The sequence below is a fragment of the Notolepis coatsorum genome (assembly GCF_963971535.1).
Source record: "Notolepis coatsorum genome assembly, chromosome: 18".
NCBI lineage: Eukaryota > Metazoa > Chordata > Actinopteri > Aulopiformes > Paralepididae > Notolepis > Notolepis coatsorum.
This window is the reverse complement of record NC_140182.1, coordinates 78,753,707-78,768,037: the sequence shown is the minus strand read 5'-3', so window position 1 is coordinate 78,768,037 and position 14,331 is coordinate 78,753,707. Positions and strand designations below refer to the sequence as shown.

General features: G+C 41.4%; 1 protein-coding gene across 1 annotated transcript in view; it reads left to right on the top strand.

Moving 5' to 3' along the window:
• Nucleotides 1-11,293, top strand: part of LOC311245551 (ubiquitin-conjugating enzyme E2 H-like) — a 34,935-nt gene extending 23,642 nt beyond the window's left edge. The window contains exons 6-7 of the mRNA XM_084335439.1: nt 271-399; nt 8,296-11,293. Of these exons, the coding sequence (XP_084191565.1) occupies nt 271-399; nt 8,296-8,420 (254 nt within the window). The 3' untranslated portion in view covers nt 8,421-11,293. The remainder of the gene's footprint in view (nt 1-270; nt 400-8,295) is intronic.
• Nucleotides 11,294-14,331: the final 3,038 nt, after the last annotated feature.

The window sequence follows — 14,331 nt, the reverse complement described above, 5'->3', positions numbered from 1 at the left end:
TTCAGCTTCCTGACAGCCTGGTGTATAAAGCTGTCTTTTAGTCTGCTGGTCCTGGCTCGGAGGCTCCTCATTCTCCTCCCGGAGGGCAGGAGAGTGAGAAAACTTTGTGAGGGGTGGGTGATGTCACCCGTGATGCTTAGTGCTTTGCGGCCCAGGCGTGTATTGTAGATGTCCTGGAGGGGAGGGGGGCACCAACGATCCTCTCAGCTGTTCTGACCGTGCGCTGCGCTTGTTGTACTAACTGGATTTCTCTCTCCAAACCCTCCCCAGATCTCACCAACATCTTCGAGTCGTTCCTCCCCCAGCTGCTCGCCTACCCGAACCCTATCGACCCCCTGAATGGAGACGCTGCCGCTATGTACCTGCATCGGCCAGAGGACTACAAACACAAGATCAAAGGTGGGGGCCCCTTTTCTTAACACACACTGACCGACTGGTGTAACAATGAGGGAAAACATGGTAATAAGATATTCCTTCGTTGATCCCCCTTGGGGAAATTCGGGCGTCCTAGCAGCATGGGGGAGGGGTGGTACAGGGTATGGGCAGGGTAATAGTAGAAAGACTATTGCAACTGTAATGTGGAGAGTGACCGTTGGACATCATATTTCATGTCAGTTTTATGTCAGTCACAAGAACAAACTTTATTTATAGACCTTTTCAAACTTTAAAGTTCATGTTTTATTTGTCATATACATTCAAAAGTACAGTAAATTAAATTAAACCACAATAGTAGAATATAATAAATAAATTATATTCTCCTGATTCAGCAGTATCACATGTGCTGTTGTTGCTGGATGAACCAGCTCGACTCAGCCATTGATCCATAATGTTAACAGACATTTTGAAAGAGGCTTGATATTTTGCTAACTAGCTACACTATGATGATGCTCGGTGTAACGCCTGACAGTCCGGTGGGAAGCTGAACGTTGCGCGATAGAACAAGTATAGCCAATAATAATATTATATCCATCAAATTATTACTTAATTTGAATTCCCCCAATTTTGGCATGCATTATTCTTTATTTGGGTACAGTTTCCCTGTACATACATTTTTTTTTACAGTAGAAAAAGCAGGACGGCTATCGGTTCATAATTTCGAACAGTACTATTTCTCTTTTATGCTCAGGCCGTTGCTAAGATGGTTCAATAATGATTCTGACATACCATGGGTGAATATGGAGAAGCACATTGTATCTCCATATACACTCAAATATATCCTCTTTACATACATATGACATACATAACATACATACATATGATGTGGGAATGTCCAGGAGTACTAGCTTTTTGGGCCAAGGTTGCATTATTTCTCACTAATATAACGGAGATAAACATACCTTGTTTGCCACACATTTTATTATTAAACAATGATTTATCTCAAAAAATCACAACCGCAAGCAGGCACAGTATATGACTATACTGACAGACAATCTATATACCGGTACTGAAAAGACACTTTTTTATGCCACTGTGGGAATTAACCCATTCTCCGCCATTGACGGATTAAGACGTCATTCCTCGCCATGCTTAATCTGCCAATGACGGATTACGACGTCATCGAGATCAATATTTCAACGTCATGGTATTCACATTTCACCCACGGAGCCATGACTGGTGCTGTAGATCTCCACTCAACTCTCCAGCGCTTCAATACCGCCACCTGGTGGCCGATCGGCGAGTTGCCAAACCGGAAGCGGGGCCGGAAGTGCTTGGTGTCCCCCCTATTCCGTCCGCCACTCGCTATCGCTCCCGGGACTCCATCTCGACACACTGGATAATCGATACGTTGCCATAACTCAATAAACAACATTATTTGGACGTATATAGTATTATACAACCCGGAAATGGTTCATCTAGATCAACATCCCATAATAGCGATCTTTTTGCTCCACGCTGAGCAAAGCGTTTTTGATTATTATTAACCATACAAACTGCTCTGATATATATATCACCCATACTACATAAATTATGTCATAATGTCTAGGACCATGTACAGTTGACATTTTTAATCTGGCGTCAATCGCAACTGCATTTGATGATCTAATATATGCATAAATGGCTATCTCACGTTCTATGAAATACAGCAGAAAACGATAAACATATTTATACTCTAGACTAGAGCTGCCGCGGTATTGATATTTTCCTTACCGCACAAATTTGCGAAATATTTCCTACCGCCGCGGTTATTACCGCACAGTGCGCACAAAAAAAAAAAAACTCTGTTTGTCTCCGTGTGGGGATGCAGGCGGGGCCGCTTGTGTACACTGAAAGCTCCGTGGGCATGTCCGAGGGCTTGCAGCAAGCCAGAGTTTAACACAGTTTCAATCAATAACAACATTAACCAGACTCTCGTTGTGTCTATTGTGCTAAAGCTAACGTTACCTCATTGTGTCTATTCTACCAAGCAACCCGGGTTTAACGTTACCTCTCGTGTATATCTGCTGACGTTAGTATTAGGCTAATAACAACAAACTTAACACATCAGCGATCTTGTTGTGACACTAAACTTTCCGCTCTGTGGTAAATTGGGTTGATGTCTGTTTTGTTTCATCAATAAATGAGGCCAAATACACAGTGAATCCATCCTTTTCTGTTTATTACACTTGGTGCTGTCGCAAACAAATCCTGAATGAAATACATCCTTAGCGAGGCAGTAAAGATGGCGGCTTTCTGTTTTTGTTCAGAGACTCCAATGTGTGACGCGTCTCTCTTCTGACCAATCAGTGGTCTGCAATGTTTCACATGACTTTTCTGGTACCACTTCTACCCAATAGGGTCGCTTGGAACCTAGTAGGGTATATCTGCAGAGCCGCAAGTCCAACGTCTGGGCGCTACTTTATTATTATTAAAAAAATCAGCGGTGATGCGGTATTCAGCCCAACTCTGCGGTGGGCGTGATGCAACAGCGATACCGCGGTAATGCGGTTATCGCGGCAGCTCTACTCTAGACAGTATTTTAGTATGAATGTGTGAATGAAAAAGTAAAACGTTCCTACACCCTGAACGATAGATAATTGATGTTGAATGGGCCATAGTAATGTCAATTTAGCAATACAATTTAAAAAGTTATAGCCCTGCAAAGAAGGTGAACATCTCCATAGACAAATAGAGCTGGCAGAGGATGGTATAAGAAGGGTACAATGCCTGGCGGAGAATGGGTAATATGAAATGCTGAACTTGTTAAAAAAAAATATATATATAAAAAAAAAGTTGGGAAAAAAAAGTTATTTTTTTTATAATTAAAAAAAAAATCTTTTCATGTACTCCCTGGCGACCACCCATGTACCCCTAGGGGTACGCGTACCCCCGGTTGGGAAACACTGCTCTTAGCATATTGAGAGCACAGTGAGCGGTTCTTGGGAAAGGCCAATCACAAAGGATTAAGGTTGGGTACCGTTCACATTTAAACCGATACCGGTACCTGACGGTACCTTTTTCCGGTACTTTCATTATAACAAAAATGTTATTTCTGTTGTTAAACTAAAGTCTAAATTTCTCAATTTCAACATTGTTATCACACCACATAAACTAAAACCCCTCCCTCTCCCAAACCGTTCCTACAACCATTTTTTAATGTAGCATGATCATGTATAAATGTATTATGTATTATTCTTTTAAGTTTAAATATCAACATTATCTGGCCATCCTCAGTAAATACTATCAAAGTCCTCTAACCTCATCTGGTCTTTCCAAAGACCAGAGATGGGACGCGAGAATGCGTGAGCTAGGGCTGCACGATTTTGGGAAATAATCTAATTGCGATTTTTCTGACAGATATTGCGATTGCGATTAAATTTGCGATTTATAATTTTTTTTACAGCCCCACAGAGGTTTATTGTAAAATGCGGTTTGCATCTGGCCTACGCAGTGGGTCTTTTCGGGACACAGAGCCTGAGAATTTTTCTTTTTACCTGGGAATCGATACCGGTACCCAACGGTACCTTTTTTTCTGTACTTTACTCTCCCTCTCTGAAGTCTAAACTTCACAACACACAATCTAAAACCCCTTACCTCCCTCTCCCAAACCGATCTTGTATCTCAATGGGACTTCCTGGTTAAATAAATCAAAAACCAAAAATTGCGATATTTTTTTTGTTGCGATTTGATAATTGCATCATTCCAAATCACGATTTTGATTTAAAATCGATTAATCGTGCAGCCCTAGCGCGAGCGCACACACACGCATGCAGAAATGGAGAATGGCTTATAGTAGATTTAAAATCGATTAATCGTGCAGCCCTAGCGCGAGCGCACACACACACATGCAGAAATGGAGAATGGCTTATAGTAGACTTAACACATTGGGTGCCACACTGTTTTCGGGCCCCATCTATTCACTGCCACGCTTTAAAAGATAGGAGTCAGTCACCTTGTTTGTAGAGCTATATTCTATATTATAGCTATGGATACAATACTATGGTCATTTGACAGTGACTTTCTTCCGGTCAAGATGCAAAAAAGAGATACATTTTCCATGCATACATTCGCGCGTTATATCGTTTTTAGATCGGTCTGGGGTAATTCTCAAAATTCTGAGGAATAGCCTTATGCGTGTATTATACTATAACCGTTGCCGTTTCTTGCCTGGACCCGCTATTAAATCAAATCTATATCATAGGTATTATCTTTCATCATGAATGCATGAAAGGGGGTGGGGGGGGGGGGGTTGTTTTTTGATGCTTTGATCGTCACCAAAGGCATACATTGTGGACTAACGTTACACACACACACGTTCGGATCGAGGTGAAGACATGCTTGGATCAACGCAAGATTGATATCATATAGCCCTTACCTTGACTAGGATGTACCCCAAAAAGAATATTCCAATTATCTGATCGCGATTCCAAGTATTGATGTCTTATCGTGTCGCCAACATAATCCACCACACATCATGCATCGGGAGCATTTGATTCTTCTCAATCCGACCGTTATAACCGCTCCCCTTGCCCGAAAAGAAAAAGCCGACCCGGAGACATTAGATCGACGCACAGGCCAAGATACAAGGTTTCAAAGGGTGCTCGATACCACCGTCTAGCTGGATGCGGCCAGTATTGCACTTTGGTGATCTCAGACTCATTCCCTATGGTAACACCAGGCTCCCTGGATGGATAATGAATAAAAATATCGAAAAAAAGGAAAAACTACCCAGAAACGTATTAAGCCGTTTTTGGCACCCAAAGTTATTTCAGCTAATGAAATTAAATGTTTATCATCTACTATTCAGTTAGTTTTTATATTTTAATTTGTTAGACTCATTGGACCCGTTGCTCGTGCTGGTCTGTGTCTATTATGAAATGACAATTGCGAGTTATTGAAGGTCCAAGCTGGTCTGTGTCTTATGAAATGCAAATGCGAGTCATTGAAGGTCCGCGCTGGTCTGTGTCTATTATGAAATAACAATTTTGAGTTATTGAAGGTCCAAGCTGGTCTGTGTCTATATAATGAAATGACAATTGCGTGTCATTGGAATTTTGATTATTTCCTAACAATTTTTAGGTATCGAGATGTGGCACCGATTGATCTAACGTGAATCGGTACTCTGTAGTAGCGTCGTAATTCGGTCCGTACCCTTAAAAGTACCGAGTTTGGTACCCATCCCTACAAAGGAGAGAGTTACAGTTCCTGTTTAATTTTGGGGACGGGTCTTAACTCATTGGGCGCCATACCCGAGATATGTCGGGTTATCTCGCCATGCGTTGAGCGCCATACCTGAGATTTCTCTGGTTTTGATCCTTGGATCTTTTTCCTTCTATACGGTCAGCCGGAGCCCTCTAGGTGTCCCTGGCTCATCTGCCTACGTTGGAATTGCAATGACGATCGAATCTCACCAGGTGGCAGTATCGCCTACCATTTGAACTGGAATGGCTTGGTGTGGATACACCTATTCTCTTTTTCTTTTTTGCAAGGGCTGTCCTCGGAGACAGACAGACACAGCGATCGCCTCGAGATTTTTTTGCCTGAAGCCTATTTCCCCTATACACGAGTAGACGTATACACAGGTAATCGCGATGGCGATGCGATCACTGGGAATTATTCTTTCTGGAATACCTTCTGGCTAAGGTAAGGTATATTCTGTCTATTTTACCGAACCTGAAACATGTTTTTGTAACGATCAGTGTCGTGTTTTACCGGACGTAAAACATGCTCGACAAACACGATCGCAGTTTCTAGTTGAAACACCCCCCCCCCCCCCCCCCCCCCCCCCTTGATGATTTTGTGAAGGCACATATGTACATGGTATATACTAGGGCTGTCCCTGACTAAGGATTTGGATGGTCGACTAGGATTGGCCAAAATTTGCTGTTAGTCGACTATTTGTCGACTTAAAAAAAAAATATATATATATATACCGTAATTCCTCTAATAGTAACCCCGGCTTGTATTTGTTTCAACTGTAGCGGATACCAGGCTTGTATTAGGAGGAGGCATGTATAAGAGAGAGGCCTATATTTCTAATTTTCAAACCGATCATAATGAATAAATCAACATTTTGTGTCAGTTTGAACCCAGTAAAATGTACTGGGTTCATTTATTGAAACCAAGTACTGTATGAAATACGGTAGTAAACAGTGCAATTACAGGTGGTCAAAAAAAGTTAAATAAAGTAAAATAGTGCAATCACAATACTGGTATAATAATAATAATAATAATAATAATAATAATAATAATAATAATAATAATAATAATAATAATAATAATAACTTTGTTTTATACAATTCTGAGGTAGGCTTACTCTCTTTGTAAACATTAACACCATACCATTATATGGTATTTACTGCACAGCCAGGCCAGCATATAACAACAATAACAAAATATACCCGGCTTGTATTAGGAGGCCGGCTTATAATTGCTTAGCTCAACAGCGCACCCGGTCATTAATAGAGACCCGGTTTTTAATTGAATACCGGTTACTATTAGAGGAATTACGGTATATATAATATTTTAAAACTTTTTTATTTTTTTTAATTTATCATTCCATTTGGGCTGTGGGGGGTGCTTAATGTCTGAAGGAGTCGACTGAAGGCTTCTTGTCCTCTGCGAAAGCATGCAATTGGTCCACTGATGGATACATCTTGATATTTGTCTAGTCGTGTGTTCATTAGATGGGTGAAATCCTCTTTCAGTGCCTGTTTTCGTAGGCAGTTAGCCTCTGGTATGCGTGCCATTAGCGTTAGCCATGCTTCTAGGCCTCTTCTTTTGGAAAGAATGATAAAAAATATAAAAATTTTAATATTATTTTTTTATTTTTATTATATTCGACTAAGAGGTTGGCCAGTCGACTACGGCTCCTTTCGACCGATTAGTCGACTAATCGATTAATAGGGGTCAGCCCTAGTATATACCTTTTTGATTTGAGGTTTCAAGTGATCAACCAGAACGATTTGGGCTTATTGCATATAACGCGTCATATCTTGCGATCTATGGAAAAAGACTGGATTATTTTGGAAATGGGCGATGTTTAGCGTGTAATAAACTACAAACTACAGTGTAGAAATGAACTGATTAGTCATACTATTGTCTCCATAGCTATAATACAGAACACACAATGGGTCTGCAAACATCGCTAAAATGGTCAATAACGCTGGCACTATTGAGTACAGATGGGGAAAGGGCGTGGCCACCAAAGAGCTAAAAGGCCTTTCAAAATAAGATACTAAGGGGTCCCATGTAGTATGGAACTATTGAGTTTACCCTCTAATGGAATATTTGATCTTTTCTAGCTTAAGGAATACCATCGGGTCATTCCATAATTCATAATACTGTCTTAAATTGTCTATAAAGGACAATAAACTTTATTAAGATAAGATATTCTTTTATTGATACCCTTGGGGAAATTCAGGCATCATAGCAGCATGGTGGAGGGAGGTACAGGTATGGGTAGGGTAAGAGTAGAAGACATAATACAGGCAATAAAATTATAGTATAGTAGAAAAGTAAAATAGGCAGTCTAAACTATATAATTAACTCTGAATATATGCATCTGAGCAAGTAGGTCTGATCAAGTGTGCAGATGAGGGTCTGTATGCCCGATCAGTTATATAGTTATAAAGAAAGTGTTTTTACGAGAAAGATTATCCTGAGTTTGCTAGCCTCAGTACCTCAGGCAAGATGTTCCAAGATGTTCCTGTGACCACAGAGGTCCAGGCCAGGGCACCTATTATTTATTTTAGTCTGGACCTTGGGACAGCCAAGACAGCCCTGACTAAGGACCCCAGCCATGGCACCATTACTAAGTCACTGTTAGGGCTCGACGTTTACTGAATGTTTACCCCCCCCCCCCTGTGTGTGTCCCAGAGTACATCCAGAAGTACGCCACAGAGGAGGCTCTGAAGGAGCAGGAGGAGGGAGCGGGAGACTCCTCGTCCGAGAGCTCCATGTCAGACTTCTCCGAGGACGAGGCGCAGGACATGGAGCTGTAGTGAAGGGGAGCCCCCCCCCTTCACCACCCAAGACTATCACTTCCTGAGGAGCAGAAACTGGCTATTATATTCATATTTAAACGAGACAATTTTTTTATGACAAAAGAAGCAAGGATTTTTATGGCTACACGAGGATCTGCGATTTGTAATAGCAGAACGTCTTGCCTCCTTTAGGGTTTCATTATTACTCATCACCCCCCCCCCCCCACCCACCCACCCACCCCCACTGAGAACCGACCCAGACCATAAAGGAGTCAAACATTAATTTCTCTCGTTATTTTTTGGCTGCTCCCTCTGCTGAGGCTTTCCCCCCTCTGCTTGACCTTTGCTCCCCAGCCAGCCAGACCAAACTGACCAGTGTAGGGGGCAGAAGGTCCCCCTCAGACTATCTGGCTGGTCGCCGTTACCATGTCAAGACAGAGTCTAGACTTGTTTACACTCGACCCCCGCCACCGCTAGTCCCTCAGCCCCACACCACCGCCTCTTTTATTGTTAACTCGCTTTATTTAGTTTTTGATATTTTAATTTGATCGGTTCACCGGGGGCACAGTTATCCCCGTCTCTTCTCCGTCAGAGAACTGCGGGGTGACGATCACATTGTTTTCCTGGTGCTCGCACCATCGAAAGAGTGTGGAAATCCTACTTTCAACCAGCGAGCGTTTGTAATTTCTCATTATTTTCCCTTGTGTGAAGGCACGGGGGTGCCGTTATAGACCCAGCGTCCTCCCCACGGCGTGGCCACTTAGACTCGGTCGGCGTGGCCCCAGGTGACCCCTTTCGACAAGACTTTGTCCTCTGTGTGGCCCTCGGGCCAGTATGCAAACCCACGCACGGAACCCACCGCACCCGGTTGTTATGGAAACTCTTGTGTAAACATCCCTTTTCCAATCCACACACACATGCAGCACCAGCAGCCCCCCCCCCCCCACCCCCTTTCACCCAAAATGCCACACCATAATGTGTGCGTGAGCGTGCTTGCGTGTGACTCACCTATATCCATTACACACTGTTCACTGATGCCCAGCGGATGTGAGGAGACGAGGCTCGCAAAAAAGAAAAAAAAAGAAAATGTCCCTTGTCTTTCCCAGTGTCTTCGTCCTCCATCTCCTCCTCTTCCTCTCCGTTTTAGGAAAGTGTTTGTCATTCTCTGAGTATCTTTTTTTTTCTTGTATATCGTGGCATGATACAAAAGTCAAGTGGTGTAGGGCTTTGTGGAGCTAAGGCTGTAGTAGAGGGAGGGGGGGCGCCTACGGGTGTGAGGGGCGGGCAGGGTCGCGCCGGGTTTGGTGTTTGTGGCGTGGGGTGGGAGATTTAAAGGCGCTCTAAGCGGTATCTTTTTGTTAAAATATGTGTTAAATAGCGCTACAATCTCTGACAGCCATCACTGATATAGAGTGTCTGGTGGTCAGTAACATGGGTCTCCCAGTCCCTCCTGCTCTGCAGTAAACGAGAAGTACTGAAACGAGAAGTAGTGAGGAAAATCTGGCTTGGCAAGATTTCTTGAAATAAGTAAAAATATCTGGGAGAGCTTGATTGGATAAAGTTGGAACAGGATACCAGAACGTTTATGTTGTGTTTACTGCAGAGCGGAGGGACTGGGAGACCTGTTACTGACCAAACGCTCTATAACAGTGATGGCTGTCAGAATGTAGAGCTACTTATTTTAACAAAATAAATACCGCTTACAGCACCTTTTTAACCAGGTCCTTGTTGGAACTTCTCAACGTTGCCTATTGCTTGTGTTCAACTATAATAGGTGTTTGACTTGCATAGGGATAGTTAGTTTGCCGGGTGGTGATTCCTAACATAACGTATGGTTTATCTAATGTATAACTCACTAGTTTAAGAAAAAAAAACGTAATGGTCCTGTAAAGAGGAGAAGTAGACACCTTTGTTTCGATTTGAGATGACTCTTTATAATTCGTCTAATTGGATCCTCCAAAGACATTTTGCAACCCTCTCTTTCTCTCTCTTATGCAAATGTACTGTCCTTATTGTCGGTGTCTTTTTACAGGTGAACTCTTTAACAGCAATAGCTCCCACCTGTTTATTCACCTAGTTCTCTCATACAGAAAGTGCTCTCGGTTTCTGCCACTCGCCAATCGTATGTGTAAATCCCTTTTCTCTTATTTTAAACGAGAGCACACAGTTTTTTTTTTTGGATTTACTCTGTGGATTCGCCCATGGCTGCCAAAATAGTGGGACCAAATTCGAACGACTCACTCATGTCTAATAAAATATATATATATATATATATATATAAATTAAGAATCTCCCACAGGCTTGGTTTTATTTGTTAAAGGTGATGTTTTGGGGCATCAGTATAATGAACAAGAGGACAGATTAATCATGATGATAAAGAGGCAGCCCCCCCTCCCCCACCCCCTTGAGGAGGCCATCTCTGGGATAAAATTTGAGAATCTAGACATGGCATCTGCAAAGGGCATATTTAAGTATTGTTTCAGAGAAAACTAATTTAAGGCTTCTATAGTTAGGTTTCTGTTCCAGGTCTTTACACAAGACGTGTTTTACCTCATAACGACGTGTGCCTGTAAATGTGTGTGTACCCTCTATAGCGAGGGTTGGGGAAAAAAGAATGAGGTATTACCGTGGCGGTTCATATTACTGTTCTAACGGTCCGTTCTCACCAATGTATGGATGTAGAGGAGCGTCCAATTAATTTCTGATGTAGAAGAGCGCGTGCAGCACCCTGCGTGTACCTGAGGCACGCACTCCTCTACATCGGAAATTAATTGAACGCAGCCGCACCGCTGTACTTGGCCGCTTTGTGTGAGAACGGACCATGACAGATGCGCACGAGGCTACGTTGAGCTGTCAATAGTGTTGACATGACAGCTCGTAATGTGCTTGTACCCCCCCCCCCCCCCCCGAGGCAGATGTTTGTATTATGTGTGATTTCTGTACGGAAATTTATAATCTCATCGTAATCTTTTCACCATCGACATAAGGTTAATTTCTTCATCTTGAAAAAAAAAAGAAAAAAAAAGTTTGTTTGAATTTATTTAATCCCTTTCATTTTATTTATAGACTCCCGGCGATGACGTCAGGAGTGACAAGGGGTTTAGCCTATCGTGAAAACTATGAGATCTGGTGTCGCCACAAACCTGCTAAATATTATACCTGTTAACACGTAGCTGTGAGGTCAGCGTGACAATGAACATTCCATCGTGGAATGAGAACGCGTTTAAAAGATCCAGAGTTAAAACTGCCTTAGTTGAGAAAACGGATACAATTGGCAGTAGTTCCCAAATGAATATGACTATTAGGGGTGTTATGGCTTCATGCAAGATTTTTATTTTTTTTTGCTATGTACAAGAATAAAGTGAAAACAACCAAGCATATTGTGCAGCTTTATTAGTGGTCAACATGTGGATATTACTCATCACCGTATTAATACATGTTTTTATTCTATTAATGCAATACTTATTTGAAGCCTGTGTTTGGTTGAATTCTTCTTTTTATTTTTTATTTTATTTTGTCTTTTAACCCTTGCATCAACGATACAGGTCCAGATATTCCCAATTTTAAATGCAAAAAAATAATAACTAAATGTGCTTCCCCTTGTAACTTGAATAAATAAATAAACAAAAATATAAACTCTGCTGTTTGTGAATGCTTGTGTCGACCAAATGATTGTCAGAAGAGTCACATTGTTGGGCCTGATTAAGATTGATATTTGGTAGGCCACGGTTTGTATGGGATTGGTCCCGACTCCCGCATGTACGAATGAAACCACAGTCCAATCAGACTCACTGGACATAAAACGATGTTAACCCGATGCTATCCCTATATTTATTATTGCTATATATATATATATATATATATATATATCCACATCTGTACATACCTGCGTATCATTTTTACATATATAGATACTATATATCTATCTGTAGATTCCCCTTACCTACTCTTTACTAGTTACGCTGCTGGCCAGTAAGACTTACTATACCATAGTGTCTTTGTGTAGACTATATACTCACTGAGTGACTGATTGATTGATTGATTGAAAAGTTTATTAACAGATTGCAGAATGGGTACAGTACAGTACAGCTCAATACATACAATTGTTAAGGGGATGCAGACCAGAGAAAGACTTTCGACTTGTTTACATCAGGGTCCCCCATTTTCAATTCATCATAACATATATGACATACATGACATACAGATAGACAGTACTGCTACTACATATTTGACTACATATTCATATTACAACTCTGTACATACTGATTAGCATTATACTCGGTAGTACTAATTTATATATTTTATACCCAGTTTAATTACCTGTACATTGTATATTATTATTGCACTTCACTCTTACATTTACACTTTTTTTTTTATTTTCTTCGTTTTGAATCGAATCGGTGGAATTAGAAAGTGCTCAGGCTGCATCCATATCCGTCTCCACTAGATGACAGTCGTTCATATACCGTAGATAGCCTATTCACACTTGACAATTTTGGTGGCGTCCAACCGCGGTGAGTAGGCCTACTACCATAGATATATATATCTATGAGTACTACCACATCTACTATCTACTACCACATAGGAAATAATCTAAAAAACAACAACTGTTGCCTGAAAATATTTAGAATAGTGTGGAATTGAATGCATTTGAAATTCAGTTAAAACCATTGATTTAAATTTAAATGTAGATGCAATAAACCTTTTTTGTTTTATAAACTCTTAAAGGAACACTCCACCAAAAGGCAAAGCAAATGTATTATGCTCATAATCTTATATTCGTATAAGAGTTGGATGTGTGATGTGATGTCATTATGATTGTGAATTGATGTATATTATTCCTAGAATATCGTATCGATCCAGGACGTCATAAATACAGTGAAAATATAGAAATATATCAAGACCTTTGCATGGGAACTGTTAATCAATTGATATTTTTATTTGTACAACATTTACGACAGCAAAATATAGCTATATTGGACGCACAATTATCATATAGCATTAATTTCTGGTATGGACACTGTGTGTGTGTGTGTGTGTGTGTGTGTGTGTGTGTGTGTGTGTGTGTGTGTGTGTGTGTGTGTGTGTGTGTGTGTTGACTTACGTCCCTATAAATTTGGTGGTTGATCCAAAATAACCACAAGGTAACAGTTGAGGCATTTTCAAGTCTATATTAGAGGGGGAAAACACATATGGGAATTTTTTTTTAATGTTAAAAGTAAATTAATTGTATCCATTTGGAACAGTTGACTATATTGTGCCCATTTTGGTTCAATACAAAACTAAGACTAGTCTAAAACAAAAAGGTGACGTGTGCATTTAATCTTTAATGGTACATTTTATACAGGATGCAAGGATGTCCATCACTCTAAATGCAGTTATTCCATACTGTACATCCGGCGCCAGGCGCCTCTTTTGACACGCTTGGATGCACAAACGCAAACCGTCGCACCATCGGGCCTTTCCTCGAAGGGGAGACTTATAATGAACTCCTGAAATATTAATAAATATATTTTCGTTGTGTAGCCTGAGTCTTTCCGAGCAATGTTAGGGGGCGTCGAGTTTCAACTCCAGTTTTAATGTGTCTGTCCTGGACTGCGCACCGGGGTGTCTGGGTGTAGGGTGTTGTAGGGTGTAGGGTGGTACTACACGCGAGCTCGCCGGCTGCGCCTCTTTTATAATGTATGGTAAAGGACAATAGACGCGTGGATGGATTTCAGTGCAACTTTACCAGCTTGAAAGAGACGTAATTCAAACCTGCCCCCCCTCTGACGGATTCGAATCAACTGAAAGGATGACTCCTATTTTTCCACCTGGGCCTCCGCATCTGCCCGATCACCGACAGCAGGTAAGTGAGCCTCGGAGAGGAGGCGTGTGAGGGCCCCTGGCCCCTGCTGTATATAATGAGGACACGAGGCCCTGACTCAGA